Source organism: Glycine soja, chromosome 7 (genome assembly GCF_004193775.1).
Source record: "Glycine soja cultivar W05 chromosome 7, ASM419377v2, whole genome shotgun sequence".
Lineage (NCBI taxonomy): Eukaryota > Viridiplantae > Streptophyta > Magnoliopsida > Fabales > Fabaceae > Glycine > Glycine soja.
Window position 1 is genome coordinate 21,621,174 of NC_041008.1, and position 18,925 is coordinate 21,640,098.

An 18,925-nucleotide genomic window follows, 5' to 3' on the forward strand; every position below is an offset into this window, starting at 1 on the left:
ATGATGAAGAAGGAGAATGAAGAAGGTGGTTGGAAGAATCACTCCTCCGAAATTGGTGTCACACACAAGGTGATGTTCCTTGATAAACTAATTTCTTGAATCACTCAAGTAACTAAGGAGATTCACTCTCACATTTTAGAAGGTGATTAAAACTCACTCAATTCAAGGTCTGATTTTTATTAGAAAATGCACAATCCATAAATAGGAATGACATCAAGTTGGTTACAAAAGTGAGAAGATGAAATGATCACCAATAACAACAATTGATGGTATCATTATACCTAATTAAAAGTAAAATTAAGACACAAAAACATGTGTAAAAATGTGCAACTCTTGGTCAGCCAAGAGGCAACCACAAGCTTAGATTTTCCACCTTATTAAACCTTAATTTCTTCAAATTAAAACAAGCTCATTGGTGGTGCAAATCCAAAGAGAATTGACAATCACTTTAACACAAGTTTTGACCTTTATTTCAACTAACAAAATTATAAAATCACTCAACAAAGGTGGCGCCCTCTACTCTTCTTGGAACATGATGCAATTGACAATCTGAAGTTTCGCCACTTGTAACTTAGGCCTAAATTCAAATAGCATGGTTAACACTTGTTGAAGATCTTCCTTTGCCTTCTTTGTTCTAGCTCTTGCCATAGGTCCTCCAAGTCTTTCTAAAGGTTCCTTACCCTTAGTCCTTGTCATGCCCTCATCAGAAGTGATATAGTGAAATTAATCCAAACTCTTTTATTCTCTATTATTTTATCTTTTTTTATCGCTTCATAAAAGTACTATTTTTTATTTATTTATGCTATTGTTATTTATATTTCCGCAATCCAATGAAAATCACCGTTATTTCGATAATCATAGTTAGTTAACATTATTATTTTGTCGAGTATTATATAAGTTTCTATGGATATGATACTTTAACTTTAATTTTATATTGTTTGTGCAACCCGATATACTTACAAGGAGTTAACATATCATATTCTACCAAATGAATGCAACAGGCGACAAATTGTTTCATTCATTTAGATTATCATCTTTAACAGCAATAGTCTTGTTGCACTAGGTGAACAACAACAAAATGTATCACTCACTTACGTACATCAACGACCAAGCCTAAATTTGCTACTCTGCATATATTTTTGTGACTATAACGTTGAGCATTGGCATCAACATGTGATACACTAACAATATGATTTTGAAAACTATAACTTGCAATGATCCAAAGCCTACTGCATCAACTAATCCGATAGCTACCCCAATGTTTTCCCGTTCTCGCAGCAAATTACAGGGAATGAAAAGGAATATTCTAATACCACAAACGGCTAAAATGTTTCCTTGCAGCAAACAACACGCAATGATAAGGCATATTATCACCCCAACTTTATTTCTTATGAAGGTGTTTGTGAAGAAATCAGGAGCTGCAACAATAAGAAGAATAAAAACTGCAGGCAACTCCAGCCAATCTGCAATAACAGCCATGACTCATTATTGGTCACTAATGAAGAAAAGGGGAATATCCAAACTGATAACCAAGATTTGTGTGCTCTTAAATATTCATTTTCTTCCTATAGAAGTTAATGTTACAAAAAAATTTTCAAGACAGCATTTTCTAATACTGTTATATTTTAAGCTATTTTTTCTGAATGTCTAAAAGAATTCAATGTTTTTATAATAATATTAGTATCCTTGAAGTCTTAGTAATATGAAGAGGTATCAGGTCAAGTGTCCAAGCCAACACGTAGGTGTTTGTATCAGAAATGTGGTACACTATGCAACACTTCACAACAAAATGACTCTGCTTCATAGTCCAAAACAGATACAAATACAAGTTGAGCTAAGCTCAACCAGTTACAGGAATAGTTAGTTTTAAATTTTTTGTATTATACACTAAAATTAATGGATAGAAGCAAATAGTTTTTAAGGACACCGCTCATGTAATGTGCATCTTATATAGAAGAGCCTAAATACTCAGCAAAAATGTACCATACCAGAGAAGTGCCTTGGAAACAAAAGGTGCAATACAATAGCAATGAAAGCAATCCATTTTCCAAAGTCTGTCCTGTATAACCACAAAAGTAGAAAGATACTATCAAGAAAATTTTGATATTGGAGAGAACCAAAGACATGGATTTGATAACAATTAATAACGCATGATAAGATAATCACCTGATGATGCGAAAAATCAAGGAAGGCAGGCTGAAGAAAATGAATGGAATGAGTAGTGATGTAAGAATGTCCGTCTTCCAGTTCGCACGGTCCAATATCAGCAAATAACTTAAGTTCACAAAGAAAACTTATCAGTGAAAATGTAGAAAAACTCGGAAATTCGTCTACAGAAGACCACTTTGCAGGCTGAAGCCAAAAAAGAAAAAAAGAGAGTATAAGATTAAGTTTTGCAATATAAAATTGCACAATAGACAAAATAAGTTTGCACAAGTTTATAAAATTGATTTGAAGACATTCACCAGATGATGAGTATGAAATATTCCGGAAATTCTCAAGGTTCATACAAACTTTCTTAGCATATTACATACAAAACCAAAACCTTTGCTGCCCATTGTAATCCTACCTGATTAAAATAGGATTGGTGTAACATCCCAATTTTTGTAATATAGATTAAAAAGAATTGTTATTTATAAATAAAATAGATTTTGTTTTTATAAAATAAATAAATATAGAGCAAATAATAGGCTGAGTACCCTAGGTATAAATAGTTATGTTAAGTCAGGTGTCTCTTTTTGGCCTCATTTTCGTTTTTCCCCTTCTCCTCTCAAAACCCTTTCTTTTTCTCGCAGCCCACCAAACCTGTCTCAGAAAAATGACGATCTCGGACTCGTTAACCGTTGGATCGTCGTGAAATTTTAGTACCACGTTAACAACCCAATTTCTAACATTCTCACCGTTGGGAATTTCAAAATCATATCTCATCTGAGAGGAAAACCCTTCGCATTGTAGTATTTTAATTTCCCGCAGAAACCCAAAACTGTCTCGGTAAAACTACGATCCCGGTTTCGTTAACCGTTGGATTTTCATGAAATTTGGACATGTTGTTCGAAATTCAATTGCGCACACTTTCACCGTTGGGATTTTTGAGAAAATATTTGTGGAGGGAGAAAAAGGAATCGCATGAAGACAGTACAAGTGGATATTTCAATCTCTTCTCCGTCTCTCTGACGTTTGGGAATTCTATTGGAGTAGTCGGAGGAATAACGGAAGGAATCTCAGGGAACCGCTAGAGACGTTACTATAGCTGGCTGAAGACACGTGAGTCCGCTCATAGGTAAGGGGATGAGTTATTCACAATTGAGGATTAGTGAGAACATGTGTAGGGATCCTTAGAGATATCAATTGGAATGAGTTTTGGGGTATTTTTGCAATTTTCATTTTATCCTTTTAATTATTACAGTGAATTATATATGTTTGATGAATCAGTTGATGTCCCAATGAGAAATTGCTATGAAATTGATGTGTTTTTGTATTGAGTGTGAACCCCTTAGAAAAATTAAGCTTTTTTTATTAAGGTAAATTATATTTTAAATAATATTATTCAATGACTTATTTTATATAAATTATTATCTTGTTCTAATTTTTCTACGACGATGATCAACATGTTATGTGTATATAATTATTGTAATACTAGAATAATAAATTAATGAAAATTATAAGGTTAATGTCTAGTGGTAATTTCTTTTGATGTAATATTAAATTAATTGTTATAGAAATCCTTTGATAAAAAAAACAATGTAGTTTAATTTACTATATACATATACATATATATGTTTTGTATCATGCAAATATTATTATTGTGTGATGTGCATGAGTTATAAGGTGTAATAAGTTATTATAATGGTATTATAATATTATAGTGAAGATTGAGTAGTACAAAGTTGAATGTGTCAATTTACGAGATACATGTAAAAATGAGATGATTGATGTGATATTATGAGATGTTAAATTATGGGCATGATATTTGATTGTGAATAAGTGTGTGTTTGACGCTTGATGTGACAATAATTATATTGTGAGCTATGAATTATACAATAACCCGACCAGTGTTATCTTGAGAAAAGCGTTTATGCATAGTGTTTAAGAGAAAATGTAGGTTTCCTATTCATGAACCAGTGTTAAATTGTAGTGCAATGTGTTAAACGTGTTTGAAATACGAGTGTGAGGTCGGGGGTATTGTATAATTCATGAGCAGTGCTTATAAATGAAATATGTGATGAATTGTGGAATAATATGTTGCCTTGAGATTATAATATTGTTATTAAGATTGAGTAAAAGTGTAAAGTAGAATAGGTGTTGAATTGTGAGATACGTGAAAACATGTGATGGTGGATTGTGACATTATGAAATGTGAAATTGTGAATGAGTTTTGGTTGTAAATAAGTGTGTGATTAACTCTTGATGTGACATTATTTGTGTTGTAAGCTGTGAATTGTACAATAACCCGACCAGTGTTATCTTGAGAAAAGCGTAAATGCACAGTGTTAAAGAGAAAGTGTAGGTTTCCTATTTAGGAACCAGTGTTAAATTGTAGCGCAATATGTTGTACGTGTTTAAAACACGAGTGTGAGGCCGTGGGTATTATATAATTCACGAGCAGTGTCTGTGTGCTAAAATGATTTTAGGGGTTGGACCTGAATCAGGAGGGAGAGGCCCTGACGGACTCTTTGGAGTGTAGGCCTTGGGGGTCACCGGGTTTGAGTGCTCCTTTAAGCCTATGCTGATCTCATATGGTTGGAGCATTCTCGCAAAACATCATGACCCTGACTGATCTCCCTATGATCTTACTTAGTGAGAGTGACCTGACAAACCCATTGTATGGTGTGTCTTGTTATGTACTCCTAAGCGCCCCAGGGTGGTTTTTCACTGACATGGTACCACATTGCATATAGGCTTGAGTCTTAGCATAACTATCTCATGCGCTTGCTAATTGTTTATTATGAAATTGAGGTGTTATTATGTCTTGATCAGAGCGTGTGATTCCTGTGTAATGTGATTGATGATTGAAAAGTGTGATTGATTGATGAAAAGTGAATTTTGAATGACAAAGTGGTGGAATTACGTGAATTATGTGTAAGTAAGTTTTATTTGGTTTATATGATATGTATATCTAGTTGTCTTGTTTCTCTATTAGTTAGGAATGTGATAACTCACTCCCGGTTTGTTGTTTGTGTTTGGATCCTGTGATGATCTTGAACTCTATGTTCGGGGGAGCAGATGACTAGGTGAACTGCTTTAAGGAATATTGTGCTGAAGGACGTCGAGACACAACATTCTGATAGGATATGACATTGAGGTATAGGGTTTTATATTAATTGTATGAAGTCTCAGACGACCTTGTTCGAGCCGATGACTTTATTATTTATTTAGACAAGTTTGAATATGATGTAGAAGAAAGTGATTGTGAACCTTTTATCCCTTTGAAAGGCTTGTATTTAAAAATGTTTTAAAAAAATACTTTTAATTAATATTTGAATTTTTATTCCTTTGTTAGTATATATGTGAGGGATAGAGGGTGTCACATTTAGTTCCAGGGAAAGATATATGTGCTCAAGACCAAAAAGTTATTACATACAAAATATCTTAGAACGTGGGTTTGACTTAACTCAACTTTTTAAAAAAAAACTTAAAAAAAGATCAGTTACGTGGGGATTGCCCCACTTGTATATTTGGTCCAACATACAAGAGGTCCTTAGGCAAATTTCTCCATATAGGCTCCTTTTCGAAACTAATTCTCGATATGGGTCTCTTTTCAAACTATTTCCTGCATGGTGTCGTTTTTTTACATAAAAAGCATGCAACTCGCAAAAGCCATTGGCGAGTTTGGCCAGCCTTTGACACGTGGCACTGGTCTCGCCAGTGCCACTGGCGATTTGAGCTCCACGGGACTCACCAGTTTGACTGGCGAGTTGAGCTAGGTAAGCTGGCTAGCATTGCAGAGGGTTGCAGACACGGAACAACTTTTTCAGGTTGGGAATTGCCAGTGGGATTGGCGAGTTGTGCTTTATTTGGAACTGCCAGTAGTACTGACGATTTGTTCATTGATTAGCTGAGATCATCAGCTTTAAATAGCCTCCCTCTTTTCACATTTGCTGTGCGTTCATCATATAACGTGTGCTGAAGTGTTGCCAAGTTCTCAACACTTTAGTCAAATATCTCGCTTTCATATGCTTTGATTTTTTTTTCATTTATTAACATTATATTTATGAATTGAATCCACAGAAAAATAAAGAGAAAAACACGCTTATGAACGGAAATATTTTTATAGTTCAAGCACGTAGAAAAGTTAACTCTAAAAAAGACTTCCTACATGCAATGATATTTTAAAGGATTTTACAAATAATGCTTGCGAAGATACTGGGGTCTAAGTTATTATAAAAACTTTTGTAGTTTGCTTATATTTACTTATGATATTTTTCTTTGCATTATTATTTCTACATTTAAATAAATTTGTTGAGTGTGACATTAAAAGATACTCAAGTATGCATGAAATATAAAATTGGTTGTTTATAATATAATATAGATATTAGTTTCGAAAGCAAATTGATGTTTAAAATTATATTGTGATTTCATAAGCAAAAATACTATCGTTGTGTTTGGTGGCAAAAAGATAGCAAAGAAATGGAGGAGGAATGAGCAAAAGTGAGTATGTTCAGTATATATAAAATATATGATAGAAATAAAAACTGGGCAATTGAGTAATGTTTAAAAAACACACTGCTATTTAAAGCCAATGAGCAAATCGCTAGTGTTACTGGCAGTTCCAAATAAAGCACAACTCGTCAGTCCCACTGGCAATTCCCAACCTGAAAAAGTTGTCCCGTGTCTGCAACCCTCTGCAACGCTAGCCAGCTTACCTAGCTCAACTCGCCAGTCAAACTGGCGAGTCCCGTGGAGCTCAAATCGCCAATGGCACTGGTCTCACCAGTGCCACGTGTCAAAGGCTGGCCAAACTCGCCAATGACTTCTGCGAGTTGTATGCTTTTTATGTAAAAAACGACATCATACAAAAAATAGTTTGAAAAGAGGCCCATATCAGGAATTAGTTTCGAAAAGGAGCCTATATGAAAAAATTTGCCGAGGTCTTAATCGGTTAACGTGAAACAATTTTTCTCAAAAAAAAATCATTAATAATGAAAAATAAATAAACATACTTGGTGGCTAATCATTCAAGATGCAAAGGAAAAGTGGCTACTCTTAGTCCACAAGAAAGAGAGAGATTGTTGGAGTAGAGTATATATACATAGCAGTAATGGATGCGATGAGTTGTGGGAGGAAGACTGCAGAATCCGAGACACCGAACTTGATGACACGTTGGGTCAAGTCCCTGAGATCAGAGTAGAACTGCTCCGCTGCTTGATCCTCAAAGAAATCTCTCATTGCTACATAGCAGTTGCTCTTTTGCAAAATTCGCAAGGGAAACTCAAAAACAAACTAAGTGGAATGTGATTTGGATCACTTGAAAGTGATATTAAGCATAGCAAAAGATACACTTATACAGTTGGGGCATTGACTCAGCAAGGTTCTTGGAAGTTAAGATGGTTGTTGGAATAGGTGGATGAAGTTGGAGTAGGGAACTATGCGAATCAGAAGAAGGTGAGGGTTAAGTAAAGTGAAGTGAAGGAGAAATTATTGTACGGTCCGGACCACTACGTCATACAATAATTTTCTCGACGTGAAGGAGTTGCAACTATGGGTTGGATTGGGATGGTGGGTTTGAAAGGAACTGTTAATTAAAATTAGACGGTTTGGGATGGATCTTGGAAAGCAATAAAGACGTGGGTAGCGTCTGGATCCCCCCCGCTACTCACTGTCTAGTCTCTAGCTCTAGTCTACGTCTATCCTCCCTCTCTCACCTACTCAGGTAAACTGTTTCCAAAAGTATTTAGAATCTTACTTTTGTTTTTGAAGACTAAATTTAAATTTTAGTCTCTTTATAATCTTTAAATGTGATTTTGTTTTTATTTTTTATTTTAGTAATTTTAATATTTTTATTTTAAAAAATCTATAATATTGATTTAATTTTTAATTTTAAATGTTTATTTTATTTTATTTTGATCAAATTGAATCTTAAACTTAACTTATTTAGTTAATATGTCATTAAAATTTAATTAATTAAAATGAAAAAAATTAAACATATACTAAATTAAAGATTAGACCAAAAGGAGTACACTATAATTGTAAGGAAGTAAAAGAGGGAAAGTCTTTGGTTGGATTATAAATTGTGTTTTTTAATCATTTTTAAATGCACCCCATAATTGTGTACAATATTGGAAATTTTGTTGTAAATATTAAAATTATTTTTTAAAAATATTATTACAATAAAAGTATTTTAAAAATATATTTTAATGTTTTTTTTGTAATGTGCGTTGTTATCATAGTCATCACCACAAAAAACATTCTTAAATTAATTTAATAGGATTACAACTTTTAAAATGAGTTTACCTTGAAATTAAAAATTAGAGAAAAAACTAAAATTAAATTTTAAAAATAGATGAGTTTTGAGTTTCAGTTTATTCTTTGTTTTTAATTTTTAAAAGGATGTTACAAATTAAAGATAAATATAATGAGTCAATTATGTTCCACTGACTCACAGGTCTAGCTAGGTCGAGTTATTTATTGGATCGACCATGCCTTAAACTTGATGCAACCTATTATGACCTAGTCCTTGACCTATTTTACATATATCCTTAGTTAAGAGTTATTAATTTTTTTTTGAATTATCACTACAAGAAAAATGACCTATACCTACGGACAAAAACTGTTACTATAAATAAAAATCCGTAGGTAAATGTATGATAGACTTTGTCCTATAGACATTTCTTCCATCAACTTTGAGAAGACGTATAATGATGACTAATTGTCTGTCACTATAGGTTTTACCTACTATGTATTGTGTGTAGGTAAAAGTCATTAGCTTTTACTTACATCTCCTAACTGTAGGTAAAAGTCTTTAATATATATCTATCATCTTCAACTGTAGGTAAATATGTTTAACATGAACACCTCTAATAAGAAGACAATTCTAGGGTGCCAATTTGAGAGCCTAACTAGAAAGACTATGACCTGTTTAGTAACTAGGGATGCACCTTGGCATTGCAATCTGCCCTCCTAAGATGGGTAAGGTACATAAAATTAATAGAGTCAAATGTCCTGCTTGAAAGTTGCCATGAAGCAAGACTAGAGCACTTAGACTACCACTTACATTACACCATCAACATCCAAGTCACCACATCCTACAGCTTGTAGATCTCTTGCTAGCTCTTAGGTCTTTTCATACGCCACTGCCAGCATTCGAAGATACCGAAACCTCAAATCAAATACAAAGTACATTGGCATCAGCCTGCTGTCAAAACTGGCACTTGGATGATAATAATGAAGGAAATTGGTTAATCGTACTCACTAATAGGAGCTCACCTTCCTCCACGGAAGGTAAATTGACAAGAGATGATTTCTCTAACAGTTTGTCCAAAAGGGCAGTGATTCACTGCTCTAAAACTCTCTACATGCAGAATTATGAGAACATTGGTTTTTGTGAACACAATAAAATATACAACCTATTCAAAGCCACAATATTTAGTGAAGACCATGTTGTCTAGTACCTGAACTAAAATTGACATGACTTCACTTGGTGAAGGGAATACGGCCGTGATTGTTGCAGCTTCTTTATGAACAGTATCTGTAAAAAAATACTGTCAATCATTGTCCTGCCAAGAATATTTTCATTTTAGAAACAGAAGAAAGTATAATTCAAACCTGTGATTTCTTTGTACAAGGAGGAAAGCCCACGAGCAACATTACTAGGACTAGCTTGGCCAGCCAGGTCACCAAGAACCAGCTTAGTGTCTGCATTCATTATTTCCACATCAATGAACATTGGACGTGTTGCCACATAATGTTGCATGGCACTTGTACCCCTGTTAAACTGCATTACAAATAGTAATTTAGTTAAATAGTAGCACTAATTTACCAAAAATTCAACATTTGATATGTTAGTGGGTACACTCAAATGTAATTATGTACAACAAAACTTTATTACTTGAGACAAAATTTTGGCACATTCTGAAATTTGAAGTTATATGAAGGTAGAGAATCTCAAGCCAGAAGCAGTTTGGTGCATATCAAACACCAAGACAGAACCATTATGCGAGGAAGTTATATGAAGATTAGCATTTGAAGTTTCCACATCAAATAAATACAAAACCATAGTGCTGACTTGTAGTCCAGCATATATGTAATGTGAATTGTTGAGATCCCATGAACAAGACCATGCAAGAACCTGGAATACAATTCCAGTAAAGGTGAAACCCCCCAAAGAGGGACTAGTAAACTCAACTTGTGACAGATCACAATCTTTGAGCAATAAATTAGTAGAACAAGGGGAAAAGGGGCATGAAAAAAAACTATTTTAAGAATTTATTTCTAATTTTCTACAAGTAGTTTGGAGGATTTTCTCTTATGTCATTTGAGGTTTTGGAATCAGGGGAACTAATGGCGATTGATGGCCTTGCCCTCCTGCCGAATGCTATTTGTAGTTAGTTCATGCCTAAGGTTGGAGAAAAAAGCTAGACTTTCTGGATATCTACTTACAACACTGCATCCTTTATGGAAATCAGTGGTTTTTTTATCTTCTTCATGGTGTTTAGTTAATGGTTACTTAGAACGGCCATCTTTGGAAAAACATGCAAAGAGACTGGAAACCTTTGCTCAACTCAAGGAGGATAAAAAGTTAAATATACAAGCAATACCAATCTTAAAAACCACAAAACATAGCAATTACAAACTATTTCCAACAGCTTTATTACTACTAAATTACCAAATCAAAATATTGAATCAAACTTCACCTGTAGGTCATAATTGACAACAAGGTTGCCGCTGTCCAAGCTGTAACAAAAGGAAATACATCAATGACCAAATTTTTACTACGTCAGACAAGATGAATTAGTACTTAATGCAACCATACCTGAGCACTGATAATTTCTTTCCTAGAGAAGCAAAGAGAGCTAGGCTACTACTATGAGAAACCGAAATGTGTAGGTCTTTAACACCATTTGTGCCGGAAGGCAGTAAGATGTCTTGCATCTCAAATGGAGACATACCTAGTAGTAGTATGTAAAATAAATTTAAAGGGGTTATAACTATTTAACAAACTTGTATTTGCATTGTGTGTACATTTAGCCAATAATTGCTCCGATGTCATTAGAAGAGGCCGCATGGTACAAAAATATGTAGCATTACTCATTAACATGCATTTTTAATCATTTTGATGTGTTACCTGCATGCATTGTATACTCTTCCACTGTTGCCTGCGATAGAGTTAATGTCATAGTTTTTGTTATCCCCTTAAGAGAAGAACGTCAATGTGTGTGTGATATTGGTTAATTGATTTTTCTATTGTGCCTAAAGTCTCATTGTATAATGGCCTCTAGGAATTTTGTGACCTATCATGGAAGGCATGGGTTAAGTTAAATGACATTTGTCCTCTCCAGGCTTTGGCTCTTCAAAGAGGCAAAGGTAAAGTGGTAATCATAAAAAAATTCAGGGTAGGAAAAATGCAATAGAAAGAACCTTCTCAAGTCTCAACGGACAGTCTCTTATCCCTTTTGTTGGGTAGTTGAGTTGAGAATATGCTTCTTTCTTCACTAGTGCATGGGAAAATCCTTTCTGCATTTCCCTCTAAAAGGCCACAAAAAGCAAAGTCCAAAGTGGATAAGCAAAAATGAAATATGAATTGATTGATTAGACTCCATACCGTTCCTAGTTGTTTGATGGACAAACTTATATGTACAAAACGTGTGGAAATTGGAAAACATCATGATCCATAATTATTTAATTGATAAACTCTAGGCAGCCATACAGTGGAGACCAAAATTGTAAATCATAAGATAACTTTATCTTCAATTTCATTAATTGATAAAAATTACACGTCTAGAAGTTAGGCAATGAATAGAATGTTTCAAGTTTCTTTAATGCTAAGCTTTAGTGGTGTCAACAAGTAAGGGTATTTCTTATTAAACAGTAGTGCTTGAGTTATCCATCTCTAAAAATAAATTATAAATATCTACAGAATTCTACTTGTATCCATCTTAGCTTGATGGTTCCATCCCTGACCAGACAGGAGAAAGGCATGCACACACACATATATATATATATATAGAGAGAGAGAGAGAGTATAAAGAGGTAGTATTAGGCTTCACTGTTTCACAAGAAGCATGGTCAAGAAGAAAATATCCAAAGGAGATATTTCCTAGTTACTTTTCCCCACATCCCGAATCCTTTAAAAAAAGGATAGCCGCCTTTCATCATCCCTTAATATCCTCTCTCTCACTCCCTTCTTCAGATCCTCTAAACCCACTTTAACTCTGTTTCTTGAGGTCAACTTGTGTAATATGCCACCCAAACTAGTTCTGCCGCTGGTTACACCAACCAACCCAAACCTGTTTTAATAACACTGCTCTCTCTACTGAAATATCACTATCATAAATTTCTACAAAAGTTCAGCAAATGCTAATAACTTGAGGAAGATAATAGTTCTTTGTTCAGTACACTTAACAACTGACAACTGAGGCTTTTTATGGCTATATCTAATTACCTGAATCAAATTGCTCAAAGAACTAAGCATCACAAATCTGATGTAACAACAATCTATTCTCCCAAAAACCTTTATATTAGAGTATTGGCATCAGGACATTAGCAGCAGCTAGTAGTAGCATTCCTAAGTTCACATTCCCAGAAATAACAATACAATGCTAGAAACATACACAATAAGTGTGAGTGGAGTATTAATTAGAAAATGTTTTCAATTGAGGTTTCTACACATATAGTCTTAATATTTAACCCTCAAATAAGTTCTGCCATACAGTTTATTTCTTGGTTCCATGTTCCAATTGACATCTTGCAAAATTTCAGCTAAAAAATAACTAATACAATTAAAAGAAGATATCAAGCAGACGCAACACAAGTATTTAGTGTAGATGAAGTGGCATCGAGCATTGCCTTCATAGTTCCCCTGTATTTTATGGATTTAGACTTGGGAACAATATTTTTCAGGACACCTATGTTCTTGCCAGAATAATGAAAGTCAATACAAGCCTATTATATTATTATTTTAAAATTATTATTTTGTATGTCTCTGTTTACTTAATTTTTTTCATAAATATTTAATGAAAGAATAATTAAATAAGAATATGAAAGAAAAAATAATAATTAATATATCAAAATTAAAAACCATCTTCTAAAGAAAATCAAACAAATTTTTAAAGAAAATTTTATAATTAGGAATGTAATGAGTATATTGTACTGTATACTTTAGCCAAACTATTTTTTTTAGAGGAAAGCAAAATTCCTGTGCAAGAAGAAAGAGAAAGAATAAGCCCAAACTCTTAACTCCAACACAAAATTTTGATCCATCAGGCTCTAACTCCAACACAATATTTTTTGCCACTCCCAACAATTACTACAAACATTAGTAAAATGCTTCACCAAGAGACAAAATCACAAGCAACCCGTGGCCAAGAAATGAAGAAATTACCTAAAAATAGATACTATAAATTTGTAGTAACCAACTCCACGGAAACTTCAAGCTAATGTTTCTGCATTAATTCAATTTTTGTTATCATACACTACTGCACTAGTTTGTCCTTGTTCTACCCAAACAGGCATGTTCCCGCTCTAGACTTAAATAAGGAACAGTTAGCACAAGCAATGCTACCTTGGCTATATATATTGCAACACACAAGGCATTCTGAATGTGTGTAAATCATCCTTCTGTAGCACTCCATATGCCCTTGGCAGTTCTATACCTCTATTTACTTCCCTCAGTCTATCATATGGGAATGGGAATACAAGAGGTATTTAAACCTATTACATAAAAACCCCACCCTCGGACTAAGAAATGTAATCATATTAAAGGATGATTTACACACATTCATTAAAGTATAGATTCCTATCAGAGATACTAAACTAAACTTCCCTAATAGCTTAATATTTTGAGATAATTGATCCTCAAACCTCCTTGAATAAAGTATTCAGGATTTATTCTTGCTTTCCCCGTTATTCTAGCAAAAGTTGCATTTTAGCACAAGATAAAACAGGCATGTGCTTTGTCCATGCTGGATGGGACATGTTAGTGATATAAAAACCAATATTGAGTCTTCAGTTCACATAAGAGCTTAAGCTTCCAAGATGATTGGTTTTCAACAATTTTAATATCAATAATTTTATCTTCTAATATAAGTTTTAAATTGTTCTCCTGGCCTTTTATTTTGAGTTTGATGTCATAAATTTCTTGATCACTTCAGCAGCTCAAATAAAATAATGGAATCTCTTGATTATATGTTAACCTCATCAGATAAAACTATATCAGAATTCCATCGTCCAACCTCTTGTTGGATAAAACCATATTTCCTTGGCATTTATTTTTATAATCATTAGACTAGTCCATCCCTAGAATTATCCTTCACTTGCTATTTCTCTGAATTCAATTGTGTACAAGTTAGTCCTTAAATTAATAAATTTACACAAAACATATTAAATTAGTTTTTCTCAAGAATCAAAATGAGATACAAGAATGGTTAACATGATACAAGTTGTATATATATTCAAGGACTATATTTTACAGAAATTGTTAAAAAATAGGTTATTATGTCCCTATTATATACTAGGACTATCAATGAAAAACTATCAACAATCTCATCAACAATCTTTGCATTTGCTGATAATCCAGTCTCATCAGAAGAACACCTTAGCCTCTGAGGTGAGTTTTGCGGCTGACACAAGCAACAAGGTAACAACCTCAGTGGTGAAGTCACAAATCAATCACAACTCGATTCATTCATTCATCCATTCACAAATAAAAATTCTACTAGTTCTCAAATTTTCAAAATTCAATGCTTCAAACACAAATAGAGTATGGAGAAATCGAATAGAAGATGAAGACATTCAAAGGAAATTCAAAAATGTCTCACACAGACACTAATAGGTGAAATTAGAGGTGAAGATGTAAGTGAGATACTTGAGGTTAGGGATTCTTCAGCTCCGCTAAAAAAAAATCATTGCGTCGAACCTAGGGCTTTTGCGGAACTCTGTGAGAGAGGAACAATTTTGTTAAACGAGATAATGAGTTTGAATGCTGAGAGAGAGAGATAGGGATAAGGAAAACGCAAATAGAGAACTCTACGAAATAAAATCAGCACTACTAAATAGAGAATGGAGAGAACTCTATTTATCGAAAAAAATGAAAGTATAAAGGGAGAGAACTCTACAAAATAGAGAACGGAGAGAAGTATAAAATCAAATTAATAATAAAATCAGCAGTGTAAGTATTCACGATGGGCCTCCCAAACTTCAAACAGTGCAAGTATTCACGATGGGCGTCGGTATAAACTAACAATTACATTTTTTAAATATTTTTTCTTCTATTGAGTAAAAAATTCAGGATAAATTAAATTAATCCGTAAAAAGAATACTAATCTAAATTAAAATTAATTCTTAAAATTATTAATTAACATATTTTCTTTAATTAATATATTTACTAAAAACATAAGAGTCTGATATTTAAATTCAAATAATTTTTGGAGTTTTACTTACACAAAGTACATAGTTGCAGATAGAAGTTTTTTTTTAATTTTAATGAATTTATCTACGCCAAATAATTGTAGGTACAAGTTATTGAAATTTACCTACATTAATTAGTTGTAGGTAAAAGTATTTTACACTAATTTATATGTAAGCAAAAGACGTCGGTAAGTAGAAGTCATTCTTTTTGTAGTGTATAAAAATTTATAAATTAAACTAAAATAATTAATATTTAATTTTACATATATTTATTTTCAAATAAACTTTTACTTTAATATAAATTAATAAATTGTTATATATTTAAAAAATTTCTTATTTATATTTTTTTTTAAAATTACATACACTAATGTATGGACTATTTTAAAAAATATTTTATGTAATTTATACAAATTAAGAAAAATTAAAAATAATATTTAAAAGATCTAGAAAATTAAAAATTTAGAATTTATTAATTTTATAATTAAAATAAAATTTGTCTTACTTATATATAAAAAAATTTACTTAATTTATACAAATTTAAAAATAATTTATGTATATAATTTATATATTAATATATGAAATTTACTTATAAATTGGTAAAATTAAAATATGTAAACTCTTCAAAATAAAATATATAAAATGATATAATATAAAATTAAAAAAGATTTATATATATTAGATATTTTTTATTTTAAAAAAATCTATAATTCAAAAAAATTAATAACTTTTGACTAATGATACATACAAAATAGTGTTTATAAAATTAATTAAACAAAACAAATGTCTTAGTGATTTATTGCTTTATCTTTGAATAAAAGGTTATTAGTTCAATGCTTGTATCACAACCAATGTCACGGTGGGGACGACCCAAACATATTTGACTATGGAGTCCCCACCAATATTTTATCTAGGGAAATAATGTTGAAAAACCTTTCATAAGTAGTCTTTGAAATTAAAGATAAGTTTGAGAGTCGATTAGGTGTAGAGAAGATATTAGTACCCTACAACGCCCATTAAAATGGTACCTATAAATAATTGCGCAAAATCATACAACTTTATAAATATTTATTTTACTCCAATAAAAGAAATATTTTTTTAACATTTAATTATTTTTTTTGTATTTCTTATTCAAAAGATTTTTTTTAAGAAAATGGTTGCACAAAGATTTAAGCTAGCAAATGGCTAGTCATTGAACTCTCAAAATGTCATTGGTTGTTGCACATTAAAATGAAAATTATTTTTAAAAAATAAATTGACAAAAGAAAATAACTCTATGCGCAAAAATTTAGATTGCTAATAGCTATCTTATAAACTTTCATGATTTAAGTAACATTAAAGGTAGAATTGTTACTCAATTAATGTCACAAACCATTGCACGAGTTAAAATAATTATTTTTTTTATTTGATATCACAAATATTATAAACAATATGAATTAATCAAAAGGCCCAAAAATCAGAATCTCTTTTCATGTTGCAATGAACTAACGAAACATAATGATTGCATCCTAGATCCTAACCTTAAGTAGAGTACTACACACACAAAAATCCACATAAAACATTGTATAATTTAGATCTTTTCTTTATTATTTCATAAATAAATAAGCTAGAAACCAAAGCAAAACACCTAAACATTGAGATCCTGGGTAGTTAAACAACACGTCATGCATATATCAAAACACAAAATGGAACAAATATTAAAAAAAAGAATAAAAGAGAAAAAAAAACTTAAAACCAAAACTAGCCTTCATAATATCGTATTTGATACTCCTATGCACATAAATAAATAATGTCACATTGCACCCACGGAGTTGCATGACGTTACATATAAGGAAAAAATGAATTGAATAAAGGTGTCGCAACCTACCCTTCGGCGGGAGGGCGACGCGAGACTCGCGGGATGCGTGTTCCACGAAAGGAATACGCGCGGAGTCGCCACCAACGTTTATTTGAGGAAAACGTCGGAAAAACCGGAAAAGACGCGATCTACGAACTTTTAAGTGAAAGGTTCGGGAGTTGTATTTACGCGCGGGGAAGGTATTAGCACCCCACACGTCCGTCACAAGGGACGGCAGCCTTTAATCGAATGTGCAAACATGACTTTGATTTTTACGTTCCCTTTTATGTCCTTATATCCTTTATACCCTTTTTATATTTTTTCTCTTTTAGTGGTCGACAAGGGTGTTTCCCTTTGCTCCTACGTATTCCTCAATTTGCGATGAGGAAATCAGACCTACGTAGTTCTTTCGGAACAAAGTGTTTGGTTTAAGTTTGTTTTTTGTCTTTTTTGCAAAATATGTTTTTTATTTGAACAAAAGGTCATTTAAGGTGTTGGACCATTAAAGGATCTTTTGATTTTGAAAGGAGAGAAACGTTAAGGCATTGGACCATTAACGATCTCTTGTTTTTGAAAGGAGAGAAACGTTAAGGCATTTGGACCATTAACGATCTCTTGGGGTGGTCGACAAAAGCGGGGCTTTTGCTCCTACGTATCCTCAATTGCGATGAGGAAATCAGACCTACATAGTTCTTGCAAAAGCGGTAAAGTCACATGTTGATTTTATGCTTTTGAACGGTCCATGTTAACCGATAAAAGCAAAGAGGACCGTTTAAGGCGTTGGACCTTAAAACGGTTTTTAGTGATTTTTCGGAAAAAAACTTGATTTGTGAGTTGATTTTAGTCTTAGTTTCACTTTGGTTATTAATCAATTCATTCAAGGAAACTTCCAAAGAAAAACGTCCGATTGATTTTTTTTATTATTTTATTCAAAGATGTTTTGATTATTTTATTATTATTTTTCAAGATATTTTGATTATTTTATTATTATTTTACTTTTTTTGGTTTAACCGAGGTTATAGCGTGAACGATCGGTTAGATTTCGTTTTAACAGTGATTAAACGAGATTACAACACAAATGATCGGTTGAAATTCATTTTATCATTTATTAGACGAGAAAACGGCTTAAATAAATGGTTAAAGCACGTTAAAAACGGAAGAAAAGAAAACTGAAAGTAAACGAAATTAAAGTGAAAGTACACAAAACAAGAAATGAATTGAAAGTCTCGGATTCGAAAACTTACCCGTTGAAGAACGAAGAACGAACGAAGAACGGATGAAGAACGGTGAAGAACAACGAAGAACGATGAAGAATTTCCACAGAATCGCTTACGGAAGCGTTACGGAAGTACTTCGACTTGATTTTTCTTCACGAAAACGTGTTTTTTGCCCAAAATAGCCGAAATGCATAGCCAAAGGGGTCTTGAACATTTTGAAACAGCTCCCCCCTCCCCTATTTATAGAAAAAAAGGGAGGTGCTTGCCGCCCAAAGACTTAATGAAGAAGATTTCTAAGCGCACTCGAATTACT

General features: G+C 32.7%; 1 protein-coding gene across 10 annotated transcripts; it reads right to left on the reverse strand.

Annotated features, from left to right (window-relative positions):
* Positions 1 to 1,000: 1,000 nt before the first annotated feature.
* Positions 1,001 to 15,258, reverse strand: LOC114419187 (cold-regulated 413 plasma membrane protein 1-like). 10 transcript variants are annotated; one of them, XM_028384833.1, is made up of 10 exons: positions 15,020 to 15,258; positions 11,575 to 11,682; positions 11,282 to 11,312; positions 10,970 to 11,105; positions 10,851 to 10,890; positions 9,763 to 9,931; positions 9,609 to 9,685; positions 2,167 to 2,274; positions 1,989 to 2,054; positions 1,249 to 1,463 (listed from the first exon to the last, which is right to left on the reverse strand). In XM_028384833.1, the coding sequence occupies exons 2-10, from the start codon at positions 11,674 to 11,676 to the stop codon at positions 1,389 to 1,391; spliced, it is 804 nt and encodes a 267-aa protein (XP_028240634.1). In that variant the 5' UTR covers positions 11,677 to 11,682; positions 15,020 to 15,258; the 3' UTR covers positions 1,249 to 1,388. The 10 variants fall into 10 exon arrangements, 6 of the variants coding, with proteins under 6 accessions (XP_028240638.1, XP_028240634.1, XP_028240636.1 ...); XM_028384834.1 differs by lacking the exon at positions 15,020 to 15,258 and having other exon boundaries at positions 1,346 to 1,463; positions 1,989 to 2,059; positions 11,575 to 13,192; XR_003668187.1 differs by lacking the exons at positions 1,249 to 1,463; positions 1,989 to 2,054; positions 15,020 to 15,258 and adding exons at positions 9,212 to 9,316; positions 9,424 to 9,508 and having other exon boundaries at positions 2,166 to 2,274; positions 11,575 to 13,192.
* Between the last annotated feature and the right edge of the window lie 3,667 nt (positions 15,259 to 18,925).